The sequence below is a fragment of the Exophiala xenobiotica genome (assembly GCF_000835505.1).
Source record: "Exophiala xenobiotica strain CBS 118157 unplaced genomic scaffold supercont1.7, whole genome shotgun sequence".
Classification (NCBI taxonomy): domain Eukaryota; kingdom Fungi; phylum Ascomycota; class Eurotiomycetes; order Chaetothyriales; family Herpotrichiellaceae; genus Exophiala; species Exophiala xenobiotica.
In genome coordinates this window covers 682665-700676 of record NW_013562488.1, presented here as the reverse complement: position 1 = coordinate 700676, position 18012 = coordinate 682665, and the positions used below count along the sequence as shown (strand labels likewise).

The 18012-nt window shown below is 52.5% G+C and overlaps 5 protein-coding genes across 5 annotated transcripts; 1 reads left to right on the top strand and 4 right to left on the bottom strand.

Moving 5' to 3' along the window:
• Positions 1–626: 626 nt before the first annotated feature.
• PV05_10965 (uncharacterized protein) lies at positions 627–1834 on the top strand (the record flags this gene model as incomplete). The annotated part of the gene is made up of 3 exons (XM_013454401.1): positions 627–737; positions 822–1063; positions 1230–1834. Exons 2-3 carry the CDS (start codon positions 823–825, stop codon positions 1832–1834), a joined length of 846 nt encoding a protein of 281 aa, XP_013309855.1. The 5' UTR covers positions 627–737; position 822.
• Positions 1835–3065: 1231 nt separating this feature from the next.
• PV05_10964 (uncharacterized protein) lies at positions 3066–5184 on the bottom strand (the record flags this gene model as incomplete). Its single annotated transcript, XM_013454400.1, has 2 exons — positions 3066–4804; positions 4863–5184. The coding sequence occupies 2 exons, from the start codon at positions 5182–5184 to the stop codon at positions 3066–3068; spliced, it is 2061 nt and encodes a 686-aa protein (XP_013309854.1).
• A 3559-nt stretch (positions 5185–8743) lies between these two features.
• PV05_10963 (uncharacterized protein) lies at positions 8744–11344 on the bottom strand. Its single transcript, XM_013454399.1, has 5 exons — positions 10452–11344; positions 10335–10385; positions 9644–10210; positions 9520–9588; positions 8744–9459 (listed from the first exon to the last, which is right to left on the bottom strand). The coding sequence occupies exons 1-5, from the start codon at positions 11278–11280 to the stop codon at positions 8978–8980; spliced, it is 1998 nt and encodes a 665-aa protein (XP_013309853.1). The 5' UTR covers positions 11281–11344; the 3' UTR covers positions 8744–8977.
• A 242-nt stretch (positions 11345–11586) lies between these two features.
• On the bottom strand, positions 11587–14713 carry PV05_10962 (uncharacterized protein). The gene has a single exon (XM_013454398.1). The coding sequence runs from the start codon at positions 14512–14514 to the stop codon at positions 11815–11817; it is 2700 nt and encodes an 899-aa protein (XP_013309852.1). The 5' UTR covers positions 14515–14713; the 3' UTR covers positions 11587–11814.
• Positions 14714–14836: 123 nt separating this feature from the next.
• PV05_10961 (uncharacterized protein) lies at positions 14837–17941 on the bottom strand. The gene is made up of 5 exons (XM_013454397.1): positions 17892–17941; positions 17720–17829; positions 15427–17672; positions 15206–15375; positions 14837–15154 (listed from the first exon to the last, which is right to left on the bottom strand). The coding sequence occupies exons 1-5, from the start codon at positions 17894–17896 to the stop codon at positions 15067–15069; spliced, it is 2619 nt and encodes an 872-aa protein (XP_013309851.1). The 5' UTR covers positions 17897–17941; the 3' UTR covers positions 14837–15066.
• Positions 17942–18012: the final 71 nt, after the last annotated feature.

The window sequence follows — 18012 nt, the reverse complement described above, 5'->3', positions numbered from 1 at the left end:
CCGGCGGAACTGCCATTGCCGAATGTCCACGTTCTTCATCTCAAGAGAAAACTAACCACCTCGACCAGTCGGTCAAGTGGTTGCTAGACCATCGCCACCCGTACTCACCTAAATGGACGACACCGTTACTGGAGTACAGCCGTTGTGGCTGCAAGGCTGACACTTTCAAGCAGAATGGGATTTCGGCTTGGAACAACATGCCTCCGACCTCCTGAATTCCACAGAGCTTTCTTTCTCGGAGCATGTCGAGTGGGAAGACTCTCACCGACGAGTGTACCTGCTAATGATCCATGGACATGGTTTTCATGACTGTCATCATTTCAAGAATCAGCAAGCTCCTCTCCACAACTATGGCTGAAACGGAAAACCTCTCCGGATCTCCTCCATGCCCATCGGGCTAGATTGTTTATCCGGCTTCTGCTTCGATGCTGATCACATGGGAGTCTCTTCTCATGTATCTGCCGTCCATGGAGATCTGTGGAGTTGGACGATCCAGCGAGATCAGCGAGATGCGGAGACTGAGCTCGGTATTTGGGACCTATGCATATGCCATAGCCATGTCCCTGACCCCAGCCCGCCTCCAGGCCGAGCTTTATATTTTACCCGCGCCAGAGGCCCACTAGTCGTACTCCAGGCTTGCTTCATGGAGAGGACCCGTGGGGGGAAGGCAGAGCTGAAGACAGATAGCCGAGTACATAGCGCACTAGATACCCAAGCAGTATTACCTGCTATGGTTGGTAAGCCACGAGTCGCACAGTCACAAAGATTTTGTGTTCTCTACTCTACTCATTCTACAGCCGCTGACATCAAGTTGTATCCAGCATGCCACGACAAAAGAACAGCAGCACCAGCCTCATCACGCACATCCCGACCATGGACGACGACTCAGTCGAGGCTCTTCGCAAGAACAAGAAATCCCGCATGTCAAGCTGGAAAGACCACCTCTCCGCCGACGTCGACGAGTCCTGGGCCGACCTCATCCTGCTCGTGACATGCTTCATATCCGGGCTCGTCGACAGCGCCGTGTTCAACGTCTGGTCCTGCTTCGTGAGCATGCAAACTGGTCAGTCTCAGCCTTTACCTTACTCCGTATCCTCCCATTCCTTTTAAGTTTTGCTCTCTGTCTCTCTTTACCAACCACCCACACCCACCGCCACGCCATCCACCGTTTGGCCTTCTGGCAGTCCCTGTGTTAAACTGCTAAACTGACTCTCTTCCTCACTGCGCAGGAAACACCGTCTACGTCGGGCTCGGCATGTCCGGACAACCGCTCTCCCAACCCTACCGCTGGGTCAAATCCGGCACGGCCATCCTCTCCTTCAGCGTGGGCACGTACTTCTTCAGCCGTGCGGCGCGGTACCTGGGTCCTCTCCGGCGCAGCACCATGAGCAGCTCTTTTTTGTTTCAAGCGCTCCTGTGTTTCACCGCGGCGCTTCTCGTGGTCAGCGACGTGGTCGAGAGCGACGCGGGCAACCAGCTCCCGCGGAACTTCATCGTCTTGCTGCCGCTCGGTCTGCTCTCGTTCCAATCCGCGGGCCAGATCGTGATGAGCAGGATGCTGGCTTACAATGAATTGCCCACCGTCGTGCTCACGAGCACGTATTGCGACCTGATGTTCGACCCGGCCTTGTTTACGGCCCCTCTGCGTCAGAACTCGAAGCGGAATCGTAGGTTCCTCTCCGCCGTGGCGTTGCTGCTGGGCGCCGTGCTAGGAGGGTTCCTGACAAAAGGCGGCGACATCGCGGATCCGTTGTGGATTGCCGGGGCGATCAAAGTGGTGTTGGCTGTGGTGTGGCTGTGTTGGCATGGCAAGGGCTCGATTCGGCTGGAATGACATTCATGAGCGTTCAGCCCAGTCTCTGCTTGGGTAGGACGTTGTTCATCGTATGATGGGGTGGGTGTGGTTGCCACACTCTTCCCAGGTTATGGCCAGTCCCTTGGCTTTTGCTCTGCAGGTTACGGAGTTTCAAAAGGGAGTCAACGTCCGTCGAAAAGCCCAGCCTCGCCTCGCCTCGCCTCGCGTGCGATCCTCCTTTTACATACAGCTAGTCGCAAAGCAAGCATCCGGCGCCCTTAGTCAGAGACGAGTTGAATGAAAGGCCTCTGTGCCTCTTAGTCCGAATGACCTCAATGATATACTGTGTGCACACATGAAACTCAAAGCCATCAACATAGCCATGACTCCTGTCCCCGGACCCGGACCTTTGAGGACCTTTGAGGACATCTTCGCAGTGCAAGGCACAGCACCAACAGGCTGAAGGATTTCAGCAATCGCATATACTTTCTTCCGTAGAAGTCCTGGACCTGAGTCAGGCACTTCTACTCGAGTCCTCCGTACTCTGTATTCCGCGGATACTGGACACTGCAAGTCCGGCCGGAACAGGCAGCTGAAACCTGGAATATGTATTCGCGTTTCAGACGTTCAACCGAAGCAGGCAGCTCTACCACGTGCGGGAGCTGATTGTTGCCGTGCGTCTCCTTCATCTTCACATGTCATATCTATATCGATACGCCCGGCGCCGACTTGGAGATACATGAAGAATTCCCATGCCATGATAAGGGTGATTACGGGCCAGGCTCGCCATGCACGCCCCGGCTAAACGTTTCACCCGGCATGTACCTCCGTACTCTATATACCATAGTACTATGTAGGAGAAGTGGATAGCCCGAAGACACCCGAAGTGTTTATAAGGGCCAGGGTATATCCCCTTCGAGGCCTGGATATTGCGAAGTACCTGCTGGATGTGTCTGCGCGGAAGCCGTCAAAGGGAGGTGGAAGTTGAAGATTGTTTACATTTCCATTTGTCCTATTCAAAAAGCAATATTTCACTGGGGCTTCATGCTTCAGGCTTCATACCACATGAGCTGGCCTATCCAAAGCCCATTCCCTGGTCACCACCGACGTCGTCATCCATCCGTCATACAATCATCACGCACATAAAGAAACAACTCGAAGTTCGATTCAACGAGTCTCAACCAAAGAACAACCGCCCTCCTTCATGACAACTTGACAAAAGTCTGTACAAACCCCTAGATACATCATACTGCGGCCCCCAGGATCTGGCCTACTGTTTCTCCCGGTGAGTGATCGTGGCACTCTGCTCCTCCTCGTCCGCCTTCACCTTGACCTCCAAAAACTCATCACTCATGCTCCGTCTCGGAGCCCTGACTGCGTCGGCGATACTATTGAACATGCCTATCGAGGTCGTGCTGAACGGCTCGTTCGGCGTGCCTCCCTCCTCGAACCTCCACCCAGCCCGTTCGAACCTCTCGCGGACACTGTCGGACATACCCACAAAACGAACGTCGACCTGGTCGCCGGCATACTTGATCAATTCGGCAAAGAAGTTCTTCAAGGCCGTCACGGCACTGACATCAACAAAATTAACCTTTGTGAAATCCAGAATGACGACCTTGATGGGTGGCAAGTTCTCTCCGTTGGTCTTGGCCTTCCTGCGGAGACGCCTAATGCGCCTCTCGCCCTCGACGGACCACACGCGGTCGGCTTCTTCGCCATGTGCGCTGCTGTACTCGGCGGCATGATATGTCTGAATGACGTCGAGCACCTTGGTCTTGTTCCTGAGTGCGTTGGGGAAGAAGAGCGACTCGCTGAAGCGGAAAACTCTGGCATCCGCCGGAAGTCTTGCCGGCATGCCTCGCGCGGCATCCAAGGAAGCAGCCAATTCCGATTCCGAGTCGGAGCCAATCGTTCTGATCCGGGCGAAAACTTGACGAAGGAGCACATACACAATGTTGAAGCCGACGGCAGAGGCGATGCCAATTTCCGTACTGACAAACAGAGAAACCCAGAAGGCGACCATGGAAGCAATAAAGTCGGCCAAAGACGTCTTCCAGAAGTGGTAGTAAGTTCTCCATGTGCCGATCAGGGGAATGACGGCGGTAATGACAATGGCGGCGAGCGTGGCCTTTGGAACCCAGTAAAGCGCTCCTGTGAACTTGTAGATCGACAAGATGATGAAGGCTGTTGTGACCAACCCAGAGAGTGGTGACTTGACCTTGCATCCAGAGTTGACGGCTGTTCTGGACATGGCTCCGCCCACGCCCATGACGGTGAAAGCGCTGTTGAAGAAGTTGGTCACGCCCAGGTAACACAATTCCTGACTTGCGTCGATCACGTAATTGTTCCTCAAGCCGAATGCACGAGCAATGGCCAGATGCTCGAGCGCGGCAGCGATGAATGGAGCAATTGCTCGACCAGCAACCTTTCCAACGAGGGTGGAACTTTGCAGCTTTGGAGATGAAATGCTGATGGCTTTAACCTTGCTGACATCGAACAGGAAATCGTCCGAATCCCGTCCTTTGTTGACCGCATAGCTGATGCCAGTAAACAACACGAGTGCCATGAAGGCACGAGTGATGGACAAAAGCCAGACGATCTTGTACTTGCTTCCCCATTTTTCTCCCGCCTTCTGAAGTCCGACCAGAAGGACAATGCTGCCAAACCCCACGCCCACGGCACGTGGGTTGCAAGTCGCCAAATGGCTGAAGACATCATGGATGATGTGTGCGGTGCCGGAGCCGACGTTATCCTCACCAAGAAGATTGGCTACCTGGCCAAGGCCGATGGTGATTGCAGCAGCAGAAATGAACCCGTTGAGCACTGGATAAGAAATGAAGTCCAGGAGGAATCCCAATTTCAGGAATCCGAGGCCCATTCCGTACACGCCCATCATCAGAGCAACTGCAGATGATACTTGCTGCGCTGTGTAGCCCTCTGTGATGAGATCCTTGACAATATCTGAGGTGAGGAGACCGATCAAGGAAGTTGGTCCAGTCGATAGATCTGGGTCATAAGTCAGCAAATTGCGGCGTGTGGACCCAGGCGTATAGAGTGACGTTACCTTTTGAAGTGCCCATGAACATGTAGATGATGGCCGGAAGCCAGCAGGACATGAGGCCATATTGCACGGGGATGGTGGCAATCTTGGCGTATGCCAGCCCTTGAGGAATGAGCATGATGGCCAGCGTCAAGCCAGCCACGACGTCGTTGAGAAGCCATCGATAGTCATATCGAGGAAGCCACCCGATGATCGGGAATTTCTCGACGACGTACAACGCCCCTGCTGCAGGAGCAGCCCTGATACCTTGCTTACCAAGACGACCGACACGGTTCCATGTCACATCTGTCCTGATATCGTCCTTGATCCTTTCGTAAATCTTCATGATGCTTTATCTCAACGATGTCTAGTAAAGTGAAAAGTAAGAGGAAGTCTTAAGGGACCGGAGTGAGTGGCGGGACACTTGATACCACATAGGAATGAAAGATCAGTTCCAGATAAGCTGGGGATGGGATCAGCAATATCAATGCATGGAGAGGCTGCGAGACAGGTTTATCCCCCCTCTGATCTCGGCATTGTAGGGAGCCTATCATGTCAATGGCGGCAAGTGTTGCGTTCCAGGTTGTCAATTATCGACGAAAAGGATGCAAAGAGCTGAGCAACCAGAAGTGCAGCACGTGGAAGTGGCTGCCGGAGACCTGCCTTTAGTGGTATATCGACCTGGCCTTTGGGGGAGAAGGACAGGGCATGCCTGCTAGTCCCTAGGGAAGCCTTTGGCCCAGCCAGCCGATCCCAGGCTTAACCCTGCCGAGGAATGCATTGTGTCAAAGTTAGCCACTTCTGACAATTCCTGGGGACGAATCAATGCGGAGTGATCCCCATCTACCTCCCGGACGTAGTATGATGCGGGGGTGGAGTTGTAGAGAATGGCCGTCGACTGGCACTGGAATATTTAGTAGCCTTGAGCTGGACACCTGCCGTTGCCCCGTCTAAGACAGAGACGGAAGGTCTGTTCGCTTAAACAATCTCCCATACACCGTCAGGCAGTCCTCGTTCTTGCATGCTTGACAGGATCGACATTGGAGAAGTCGTCGGTTTGTCTTGTGTCTTTCATGCTTGAACACAAGATAATGCGTGCGACTCCTCGTTTTCGTAGGAGTGCCATAGTGTTTGTAATGTTTGGCCTTCTCCCTTGATACGCACGTTTACGCTGTAACCATGACTAGGTTTATTTGCCCTCATTTCCGTACAGAACGTGGCCTATACCGGCTGAACGAATAACCAGAACCTGGAGAAACCTGGAGTACTTTCGTGGCAAGACATCTTTCAGATCCATAGTGCTTGCCTCGTGATATAGATCTGTGAGGCCCTTGCACCTCGCTTCGGTGAGCAGGTTCAAGCTTGCGTCAACATCAAACAGGACGAACCACCTTTGGCTCATCTAATCGAGCATCGTGGGAGGGTTCTTTTGGGGTGTAATTGGACATCAAGTTCACAGATGTGCAGAACTCGTATCGCGGCTCTAGATCATTGAGCAGCGTAGTTGCGCTGATCAGCGGCGATATTGGAGAAAATCTCCAGTCCGCGCCAACGACACGGTTGCATTGTAGTGGCGAATGCTTCCATGCCTTTGCTTGGATGGTCGGACGCAAGAGAAGCAACGGCGGCTGCTTGAGGTTAAGATATCGAATCTTTATACCAGCCCCTGCGGCCATCTGTCGGGCAGAGTAGGGGGGCCCTCTATTATGAGCTTCCGAACGAAAGCCGTAAAACAAGGCTGAATATTCTAGCCTGTCCGTGGCGTGCAGATAAGCAGTTCAAGAGGCAGTATAATATTGCTCAGCTGTATACAATGTTACCGGCTGCTGGCTCCTTGATGCCTTGCACTGCAGACTGGCAAGTATCATAACGAGTGGACCCATCGCTGCACAATCCTAGGCAGCCATTGAGCCAGATTGACAAGTCAACAGTGCTGTTTGTACTGGTCTTGTTGGTTAGAAAGAAACCGTCCTGCACTTGCTGGCGTACAGAATCATACTTTGAAGATTCAAGCCCATGTGGCTGGGGCTCTTCGGCCGTCAGGATGTCTGATTTGATGGGTAAATAATTATCCAGACACGAAGCCGGTTGTATAACAGAAGCTCCCAGGATACAGATAGGTTAGAGGTACATCGAGATGCCCGGAAATAACCACGCTCGGCAACAACAGACCTCTTCACAGAAAGGCGACGTCCTTATCAGATTGCCTTGCAGTAGTCGCATAAATCTTGTAGAGAGATTGAGGATCGATGATGCTCTGGTGAGAATTCTCTGTCCTAGTGCCGCAATCGTGGCGTCCTCTTTGGCATGCTCGCCAGGCCTCTTTGGCGGCCGGCTTCTTTGTATAAAGGTAGATCGATTAACCGTGGCGAGTGGCTTCGAGAGTGACGCCCATAGTTTCGGCTCCTTTATCTTTAATACCGTATACAAGCTTGACTTGGACAGACGTCAGGCACCAAGGCCGATGTAGTCCGTGCAATACTGCAGGCATCGCGACATCCTGTCATGCACGCTTCTGCTGCCAGAGTTGGCCATGGGGAGATGCAGAGGTATCATTGTAGACAGCTAGGGGCGCCGTCAAGAGCCACATCCGGACCCTGCATTGACCTCAACACTGCGACAGTCCAGGTGACTCTGGACATGGATGTCGGGCCTAACAGGTTCCCCACATGGGCATTCCAGGTGGACGACGACGAGCAGACTTGCAGCCTTCGCATGCCCGACTCGTGAGGTTCTGAGTCCAGCCCTTGGTCGTTCTTATCTCGATGACTCTTGAAGGTGGCGATTTCATGGTGAAACGGTCACCTTCCGGCTGAGCCGTGCTTTCGGGCCACGCATCGGCTTTGACTTGGACCTGCTAAAGAAGGCTCATGATAGTTTTGCCGGCCCGTAATGGGTCGAACGAAGGCTCCTACTCACACTTTCCGTGGACCGCTTTGTGACTTCTGCCCGAGAAGCGCGCCACAACACGCCCAGAGGTGCCTTCGTAGCGTAGACTCTGAAAGCCTTTTTTGGCATATGCGGCTGGGATAGCCCCTTGACCGTGTCAGAACAAGGAGGTGTGATGCACAAACTCGGCCACGACATGTTGCGGAGGCGGCGATACACAGGGTGAAACGTGTGTTCTTTGGACGTGTTATTGCCAGTACCATCGATGCGGCGGCCACGACCTTCAGCGCATGCTTGAAATCTCAGAAAAAAAGACCCCTGTGAGACAAGTAGTTGCGCAGTTTCACTTCACTTTGTTGGTGCTTTCTTGATGGTACCAGTAATTCTTACAATTGTCGCGATCAAGCAGGAAGATGCGAAGAGAAGATGGGTGCTGAAGTTAGAGGAGGGACTAAATGCCGTTTAGCTACATTAGTACTAGCATCAACAGTTAAATCACTTGTACTACAATATTAACCACGAAAGTAAGCCTATCGCCATCGTTCTGCTGACGCAGCATCTCTGGCTAAAGGAAAGGCGACGTCCTAACTACCTCGAAGGTCAATGACCTCCAGGCTGATAGAAACTACTAGTATCCGTTGCGAAGAAGGCTCTTACTTCACACAGCAGACTGTAGCGTCTCAATCTTCAGCCTGTACATTGGCAGGTAAAGTGCTTAGCCTCAACAACACAGACAGCCCGTCCCGAAAATGTCAATAGCATACACAGTAGGTTGAGGACCGTTGACCGACAGGCAGATAGATTCAAGGAGGTGCTTCAGCTCAGGTTTTCGGGAAAACGTTGTCCTTTAGCCTCTGTAAAAGACTGCCGATTAGCCTAATGTTTCATGCTCTCTGTCTGATGTCAACTATGGCTCGTATGTGTCGACAAGAATACACTATCATCAAGGTGCGTGCGCTCGAAGTTACGGGTGTCGACTGAGCACTTTTCTCCTCGCACGAGCTATCTGAGCAGACCGGGTATTCGGCACTAAACACCCTTCATGAAAGCATGAAGTTCTGCCTGAACTATGTTCCAGAAAGAAACCTGCTTCACTGTCTTCTTTGATGGCATCGATCGACCCATTACCTTCCAACCTCGTCAGAACCGAGAAGTCCAGACATGCTCTCCCTCTTTAGAAACCGTTCCTGACGGTCGAATGCACATGGAATGCACATTACCCTCATTAGTCGAGTCCACGGTACATAGTATCAGACTCGCTCAAAGACAGGCATAACGGCCAACGGACACTCAACCTCGACCGTCTTCCCTCCTTCAACCTCTTCCGCGTCCTTGACCTCTCCGTCATCGAACCTCCGCCACTTCGCACCCTTTGGTAGATAAACTTCTCTTTTCTCCATGCCCTTGTACAGCACGGGCGCCACCAGATACTTGCTCCCAAAGAGATACTGATCCTCTATTTCCCAACATTTCTCGTCCTCTGGGAATTCGAAGAACAGTGTCCTGATAACTGGTGTCCCCTTCTCGTGCGCTTGAGTCATGAGCTCGCGAACATAAGGCCGGAGCCTCTCGCGCAGGAAGAGGTATTTCTTCATGATCTCGTAACATTCCGCGCCGTACGACCACACTTCATTCGGTGCCCCGGAGATGCAAGTTGCACCGCCAGTGGTGCCATGCTGAGGCTGCATTGGTTCGCGGTGACCATGCAGACGGAAGACAGGACAGAAGCAGCCTAATGACTTGTCAGTTCTCCTAGAGTGTTGCCAGCAATTGTATGCAAATGTCAGCCCACCGTATTGAAACCACCTTGTGCACAACTCTCGGAACTCGGGATGCTTAGGATTACCGCCGTGGAAACCGCCTTCAAAGGTCAGCTTGGTAAATATCGGAGCACATGATAATTCAAGGAGAAATACCAATATCGGTTGTCCACCATGGTATTCCAGCAATGCCCACGTTCAAGCCAGCCGCAAATTGATCCCGGAAACTACCCCAACTGCTTGCGATATCACCGCTCCAGAGTAGCGTCCCAAACCTCTGGCTTCCAGCCCAGGCACAACGGATGAGGTTACAGACATCCTTCTGCTTGCCGTCCTTGACCATTCCCTCATAGAACGCTCGAGCATAGTCAACAGGGTATGCATTTCCTGTGCTCAGTACCGTGCCGCTGTGGTAGCGGTAGATGTCGAAGTCGTAGACATTGTATTCTGGTTCTGCTTCGTCGAGCCAGAAAAGTTTGACACCTTTATCGTAGTAATTTTTCTTCGCCGTCTTCCACACAAACTCTCTAGCTGCAGGATTTGTGAAGTCGGCATGCACAGTATCACCCTGGAAATCCATGGCGACTCTCAGTCCTCGGTCCTGGCGAATCAGCATCCCATGCTCCAGCATATAGTCGTAATTCTCGGATCGCTTATCGACAGTCGGCCAGATCGACACGAGGAGTTCAATGTTCATTGATTGCAATTCTTTGATCATGGCATCTGTAGATCATGACGAATTTACGGTGTCAGATTCACGGTCACGCTACTTGAGAACTCAAATGGTGGAGGCGCTGCTGGGAAGATCTCTTTCAGGCCAACAACAGCCAACACACTGCAGACTCACCTGGGTCTTCCCAATACGTAGGATCAAATTTCCATTCTCCTTGCTTTGGCCCTACATAGAGTCAGTGTCGAAAGCGTCCACCTCAAACAACCACCGCGGCTTTGGGGAGGGTCCTACAGTGAAAGAAGTCTACCACAATGACATCGAGAGGCAGATTCCTCTTCCGATATTCTCTTGCGACGTCCAGCAGTTCTTCCTGCGTCTGATATCGAAGCTTGCATTGCCAGAACCCGAGCCCATACTCTGGCATCATCGGCACCTTGCCGGTAACATCTGCGTAAGCTTCGACGATCTGAGCGGGAGTGTCGCCGGCCACGATCCAATAATCCAGCACCTTGGTGGACTGTGCCTCGAAGCTCATGATGTTCTTGCCGAGCACGGCGCGCCCAACGGCAGGGTTGTTCCACAGCATGCCATATCCCAAACTGGAGAGCATGAAAGGAACGCTGGCCTGGGAGTTGCGCTGGGCCATCTCTAGGTCAAGACCCTTCAGGTCCAGAAAAGACTGCTGGTACTGGCCCATGCCATAGATTTTCTCCTTTCGGTCCACGGACTCCAGTCGATAAGTCAAATGATAGTCACCTCCAAGCAATGGCTTGAACTCTCTTGCGTCGACTAACAGAGCAGAGCATTTGGGATCTTCAACGTCGACCCGATTGCGTTGGTACTCCTCTAGGATACGCTCTCCTTTGGCATTTTGAATGATGATCTTGCCGCGTGACGATACGGTCGCCGTGATGCTGCCGTTGGCGATTTCGGCATGGTCATCGTGGATTGAAATGGACGGGCTTGAATTTGGGGGTGTTATGGTCAAGGCCCAATTCTCGGCCGGCAATATATGCCATTTGGTTGCACGGACTCTTAGAGCATTTGGACCCCATGGTTCGATCTGCACATGCTCCGAATCATAGGTGAAATGAAGGGCGTTGTCCTTGGAGAATAACATGGCTTCGGAAAGACAATCTGTACCTTGCTGCAAGATCCTTTGGGTCAATAGCAGAACAAGTACTCTCTCTCAGTCTCGCACTGGCGAGTGGCTTGTATGTCTTTCCAGGAAAGCCATTGACGCTGTTGGCCTGGGTTGCAGTGAGCAACATGATGAATGGCACCGGGATATTTCCCTTCGGGGCATCCGGCCCGGCTGAATAGTGGATGAATCGTCTATATCAGGCACAATTACATTACGGAGATCGTGGGGACTTGCGGGAAACTCGTCAATTCCGCCTGGGGCGAAGATCATGGACATGTCGCTGCCGCCATCTGCCAATCAATGTGTCTGGGAAACGTGGACTCCGCATTGCAGGGTGGAATTGGTAAGGCCGCGATTTGAGAACCGAGTGATATCGGGCTGATATACAGCGTACTCCGTACTGACAACCGGGTCATGCTCAGCTATCCAACGCGCCTGTACCTTCAATGCCTTCCAATGTCCGTCGCTACACAAAACCAATTGCTCCCATCACCCGAGCATCAAACCGTCTCATCCTTTACTCCTGACCGTCAAGTCATCAAGCACGTCTCCACTCCTCTTGGTCTCTGCGACCTTGAACACCTGTCCCTCGCCACCAACATCCAATCCACGTTCCGCGCGCTCATACGCCTCATCGCTCCGATCCGTCAATATCCTCAGTTCCTCTTCACTCAATATCTTCCCTCCCTCCTTGCCCTCAACATCGTACTTCTCAAACTCATCGCCCTCCAAAACCGCCCGAACATCTTCCCCGTCCGCTCCCTCGTTCAGCAAACTTTTAAACTTGCCTTTCTGTATGATCAGCTTCTCCAACTTCCTTTTCGCATCTGCCTTGAACAACAACGTCTCCTCGACCGTCCCCCTCGTCGCCAGCCTATACACAATAACCGGCTTGGTCTGCCCAATCCGATGCGCCCGGTCCATTGCCTGCAGATCCTGCTGCGGATTCCAGTCGCTATCGAACAATATGACGGTATCCGCCGCTGTGAGATTGATACCTTGGCCACCAGCCCGAGTACTCAGCAGAAACAAATTGAACGTCTTGTCTTTGTTGAAACTGGTAATCTGCTCGTACCTCTCCTCTTGGCCCACGCTGCCGTCAATCCTGCAGCATTTCCAACCGCGCAGTTCAGCTGCATACGTCTCCAAAATATCCAAGGTAGTCTTGAATTGGCTGAATATCAGGACCTTGTGACCCAGCTTAAACAGCCGCGGAAGTAGCGTGTCCAGAAGTATTATCTTGCCACTTGCGGTGACAAGGCTCTCATCGACACGTGGGTAATCACCTGACTCCTCCTCCGCACTGGTCGCGGGCTTCCACGGCCAGTAGAAGTTGTGCGGACTGTTACACGCCAGTCTCGCTTGCATGATCGGGTTCTGTAACTTCTTGGTCGCGATCTCCTTCTTCGCGAGCCTGAGTGTTTGAGCACGTTCAAACTCTTCTGCCTCCTCAGATGAGAACCCCGGCGTGTCCGGAACGGGAGACGCAGTGTCAAGATTGACACCCTCCTCGCCGCGCTCCAGCTGGCGCAGTCGAGCGTTGAACTCTCGATCCGTCACGTCGCGGTAGCTCGTGCGCGTTGCCTTCCTGCCCCTTCGAGTCGAGCCGGTCGAGGCAACCGACGCAGGTGTCGACGCGCGGCTGATCTTCCGACTCTTCACTGGCGTGCTGCGCCCACTCTCGTTGGATTTCCGCTTCACGCTCGCCGCTCGACTGCGTGCTTCGATACGTTCGACGGCTTTGTCTTCAAGGTAGGATCTGCTCGTGCCGGCGAGAATTTCTCTGTAGAGGTCTTTCTGCTCAGACGTCAGCGGCGCGTAGAGGATGTATTCTCGTTTCTTCGGCAGGGTGGACTCGACGTCCGTCTTCACCCTTCGAAGGAGGAAGGGTTTGAGAATAGCATGCATCGTCGAGACTAGGTTGTTCTTGCGCTTGAGTGTCTTGCCGGACTCATCGTCCTTGTCCTCGAGCACGCTGGAGAAGTCAAACCAGCGCTCGAAGCTATCGAGGTCGTTGAATACTTCGGGCAGAAGGAAATGGAGCAGGGACCAGAGTTCAGCGATATTGTTCTGCAGCGGCGTGCCTGTGATAAGGAGTCGGTTGGCGCTGTTGTATGTCATCAGGTCCTTGATCAAGCGGCAATTCATGTTCTTCAGACGATGGCCCTCGTCGACGATGATGTAGCGCCACTGGTAGTTTGCCAGAACTTTCTTGTCATTCATGCAGATTTCGTAGCTGGTCACGACGATAGGGAAGTCGGGTTTGGCTTGGTCTTGCATTTTCATCTTTCGGCGCCGCATGGCGTCCCGTTCGTCTTTGCTGCCGTGGTAAAGGATCGTATTGATGGAAGGGGACCAGTACTTGAACTCTTCAACCCAATTTCGAACTGTACTGAGTGGAGCGACAATGAGAAATGGGCCGGAGATGTTGTTCTCCTTGAAGAAGGCGATTAGGGAGATGGCTTGCAGAGTCTTGCCCAGACCCATCTCGTCGGCCAAGATACCAGAGAGACCATTCATCCAAAGCGTCTTCATCCATTCGAGACCTTCGAGCTGGTATTTCTTCATCTGCCCGCCAGTCACCAGGCTGGGTTGTTCCGTGGCCACGAGCTCTTGTGTCCCGAGTCCCTCCCCTTTATATTCCTCCGCAGCCTCTGCAAGGGCTTGCTGGACTGAAGGGCCCTCTTCAGCCGCCTTGACCGTCTTCGAATCGAAATACTGTGTAATGTTCTTCTTTGCAGCATTAGTCTTCTTAGCTGGCTGACCTCGACCTCGACCACGACCGCCCTTCTTCTCTGACTCAGCCACCTGTTCCGGTTCCGCTGCCTCCTCTGTGTCATGAGTCCTCGTTGACTTTCTTGTCGGGCCTTTGGGTTCTGTTTGCTTTGCTGCTTCGTGCTCCTGCTTGACTGCAGACCGTCTGGCTTGCTCCTGATTGCGCCTCTGCTGCTCCTTCATCTTGTCTGCCATGATAGCAACGAAGACCGAGCTTGTCTTGAGCAAGTTTGTAAGGGCGCGAGATTTCATGTCCATCTCTTCTTCATCCTCCTCGTTGGCCACAATTTTGTTTTCCTCTTTCACCATTGGTTCCTCCTTCGCCTCTGCATTGACCTCGGCATCGGAGCCGTGCACTGGAGAAGAGGGAGGTGTGGTTCTCGAGGGAGACATTGTGGCTGTTACGGTGCCCGAACTGGCTGAGCTTCTAGCCATAGTCCTGGTGGATTCGCCAGCCAAAAGGACGGTTGTGAGCACGCAAATTGGATTGTTCAGCAAACGGCCTTCGTCGTCGCACGCAGGCTTTATGAAGACTCACACAAGCGTCGAGTGTATTGACAAAGGCCTACACATGTGCCTGAGGGACCACATTCTCCTGCTACAGAGTAGGGGCTTTTCTTCGAGTTCTAGCCTCCCTTCATCCTTACCAAAAAAGTAGTGACGCAGTGGAAAGACGCGCTTTGGCACGATCTCTTTACGCGCGGATCGCGATCTCGTGTCAATCGAGCGCACAGACCACCTATTATTATCTGGCAAAGAATGATCATTATTGCTTCAGCCATAGTACGGATACACGCCCAGGCCAATACTGTACATATACCGTGAGCCAGAAGCCTTGGACGAGTACTACAATGACAGTATTTTATATTACAACCGCAGCTCATGAAGCACGGGCCCAGTCAGTGTCTCGATAGCTATGGCCATCCACATACAAAAGCAAACATCAAGGTATCGTTGAACTCATTACTCCATCATACCATGCAGAGATTATGCAGACACTGTTCCCACACTGTTGGCACTCCTGCCTGCCCCAGCTACTCGAGTCCGTTGACGTTCTGGACGCTTCAAGGTATATCTGCAAAAGGGTGTTAGTCCAGACGATTCTGCAGAGAACAATTTGACCTACTTCGCAAATGCTCTGGCAAGAGCTTTCTTGCAGCTGATTTTCTGGCTGGCAACAAACGAATCGACGGTCACTGCGATTGCACGATCAATGTCCTGAGAGGTGCAAAAGTCCGACAAACGCATCTTGCAGAATGCTTCGGCGATTCTCATAATTGCTTCAAGATGACGGACCTACAGAATCAGTCAGCTCCGAATTCCATGTCTGGAATGGATCCCACTTACGGTGATAGGATATGCACCCGTTGCCAGAGACTCTCTTCTCATATCCGCAAACAGACGCGCAACCTTGTCCTGGTCGATCTGGTACAATTTGGGTCGGCACTTCTCCCGGGCGTAGAGAATATATTTGCGCAGCAGTTCTTGCGGAATCGCTCCTTCTTGTTTTGGCTCGCCGTTGTTGACGTCGTCGGTATCCTCATTCTCCATGGCGACGGTGTCACCTGTATCGACGCTGAGTCTGGCAGGATGTGCTCGACCGTGACTGTGGACAACGAACTTTGCCAGCCGTTCGTCTTCGGCTGGGTCAACGGTGTCTCTGACGACGCAGAGGATATCAAAACGAGACAAGATGGGCTCCGTTAATTCGACATTCTGACTGAATGGGATAGTGCTGTTGTAGCGTCCTCCGATAGGGTTTGCAGCTGCCACAATGGCGCAGCGTGCCTGAAGAGTAGTGACAATGCCAGCTTTGCTGATTGAGATCGTCTGCTGTTCCATAGCCTCGTGGATGGAAGTCCGATCTTGATCGTTCATCTTGTCGAACTCGTCAATCAAACAAGTGCCCCGGTCAGCGAGCACCAGAGCACCGCCTTCAAGCGTCCATTCTGCAGTGAGCGGGTCTCGGCGGACGGAAGCAGTCAAACCCACGGCCGATGCACCTTGACCAGTGGCAAAGACAGCTCGATGAGCCGTCTTCTCAATATATTTCAGGACTTGAGACTTGGCTGTACCAGGATCACCAAGCAAAAGAACGTTAATGTCGCCGCGGATCTTGTGCTTGCCTTGTGCTTCTTTGCTCACACCGCCGAAAAGCGAAAGAGCCACTGCAGTTTTGATGTCTCTGTGGCCGTATATAGATGGTGCTATTGAGTCGACAATCTTTTCGACAATCGACGGATCCTTCGATAGTGCTCTGATTTGTCTCTCGTCCTCTTCAGTCAGTCTGAAACCAGCAAGCTGATCATGTGTCTTGATGATGTGGTTGGCTTCAAGCATGGTTGCAAAAACGGGAAAGCCATTCTTGTTATTGAGCTGACCGCTGTAGTTGTTGCGGTAAATTGCAGTAACTTCGATCTCCTCGCCAGGCTTTGCTTTGTCGATGAGATCAGCAAGAAGGATGACCTCCCGATGCCGTGGCAGCCGACCAGCGGGCACGGTTCCTGGGGATTCCTGCAGGGTCAGTTTTTGGTAATTGCGGTAAATGGTCTTCTCGCTGTTTAACGTGAAGGGGCCTCGCGATTGACATTCCGTACAAAATGTCAATTTGACTTCGGCAGAAGTTGATTCTTGGGCAAAAGGTCCGAGTGTGACACCGCACTTTGTACAAGTGAACTTGACCATTTGAAGCTGTGGGAAGACACCTGTTCGTCTGGTAACGACACCCGAGACACGAACGAGGCAATTGAGATGCGACTGTCGGAGTTGGCGCAAGGTGTATTGGACTGGCAAGTCCGAGATGCGCACATGGATCTCTGGGTGGATCAGTTCGTAGTTCGGATAGTGGAGGCGGACGACTTCGAAAGCTGCCTTATCGAAAATCTTGAGCATCTCTGCGGGCGCATTTGCCAGGAAGTAGGCCAGAATGGCTTTCGTTGAGGACAAATGGTCATACGAGACCTCGAGAGTCTCCGAGTTGACTTCACCCAGAGTTCGAATTCGCGTTCCGTAGACTGAAGTGCCGTTGGCATCAATATATTCTGTTAGGAATGACTTGAACTCTCTTGCGATGGTCTTCATGACAGAGGGTAGAGTCACCCATTCCGTGATGTTGGATGCTTTGACGTCTTGCAAGGTCTCCAAAGAGAGCTCTTCTTCCATGATGTTTTCATCAAGGTCCATATCTTCTTGGTCTTCATCGTAATGATGTCGGCGTCTTCGGGGTTGCTTTGTGAGGTCGATGCCATCATCTTCGTCATCATCTGGCATGAAAGCGGCCGGCATTCGACGTCTTTGAGCCAGCTCCCGATCGCGCTTGTTCAGACGAGCTTCCAGTTGCCGACGGGTGGCCAGGTCGAGGTCGTCGTAGTCACCATCATCATCAATCATACGACCCTGGTATGTTTCCTGGTTGCCGCGTTCGCGCTCGTCGTTCATGAAATTGTCTCCAAACAAGTCGATGCCGTCTTCGTCTTCGGCCATCTCGTCCAGATCGTCAACGTCGCCAATCAGATCGTCTTCGGCGTCTAGGTCGTCATCTTCCAGCTCGTCGTTCTCGTTGGTGGGGAGTAGAGGGGGCGACGAGGGTAGTGCTGGAGATGTTAGTGGGTGTGTCAAGTGCCGGGGAAGCCATGCAGACCTGCTGGCGACGACGACATGATCTCGTCTTCGTCGTCTCTCGCTCTTTTCCGCCGACCGGCGTTACCTGGGCCTCTGTTTGCGGCAGACATGCTTGGTCGTAGGGGTGAGCTTGATAGTGTTAGTGTGAAATGCAATGCAGATCCATCAAAATGCACTGAAGGATCGCATACCTCATGATTGTGTCTATATCGTGGTGCTGCAGTAGTTGTCCTGTTTGCAGCCCTCGACATGGAGCAGAGACAGCCCCCCTTTCATTTTCAAGTGAAAACCACTTAACGCGGGTCGCGTCAC

Excerpts from the sequence above, each read along its gene's own strand:
- PV05_10961 (XM_013454397.1), bottom strand. Across the intron at positions 17,673-17,719 it reads CATGTCGTCGTCGCCAGCAG|CACTACCCTCGTCGCCCCCT; the intron begins GTCTGCATGGCT and ends TAACATCTCCAG. Across the intron at positions 15,155-15,205 it reads CTTGCCAGAGCATTTGCGAA|ATATACCTTGAAGCGTCCAG; the intron begins GTAGGTCAAATT and ends ACCCTTTTGCAG.
- PV05_10963 (XM_013454399.1), bottom strand. The coding sequence starts at position 11,280 with ATGTTATTCTCCAAGGACAACGCCCTTCATTTCACCTATGATTCGGAG. Across the intron at positions 10,386-10,451 it reads TGTGGTAGACTTCTTTCACT|GGCCAAAGCAAGGAGAATGG; the intron begins GTAGGACCCTCC and ends GACTCTATGTAG. Across the intron at positions 9,589-9,643 it reads ATGGTGGACAACCGATATTG|GCGGTTTCCACGGCGGTAAT; the intron begins GTATTTCTCCTT and ends TGACCTTTGAAG.
- PV05_10962 (XM_013454398.1), bottom strand. The coding sequence starts at position 14,514 with ATGGCTAGAAGCTCAGCCAGTTCGGGCACCGTAACAGCCACAATGTCT.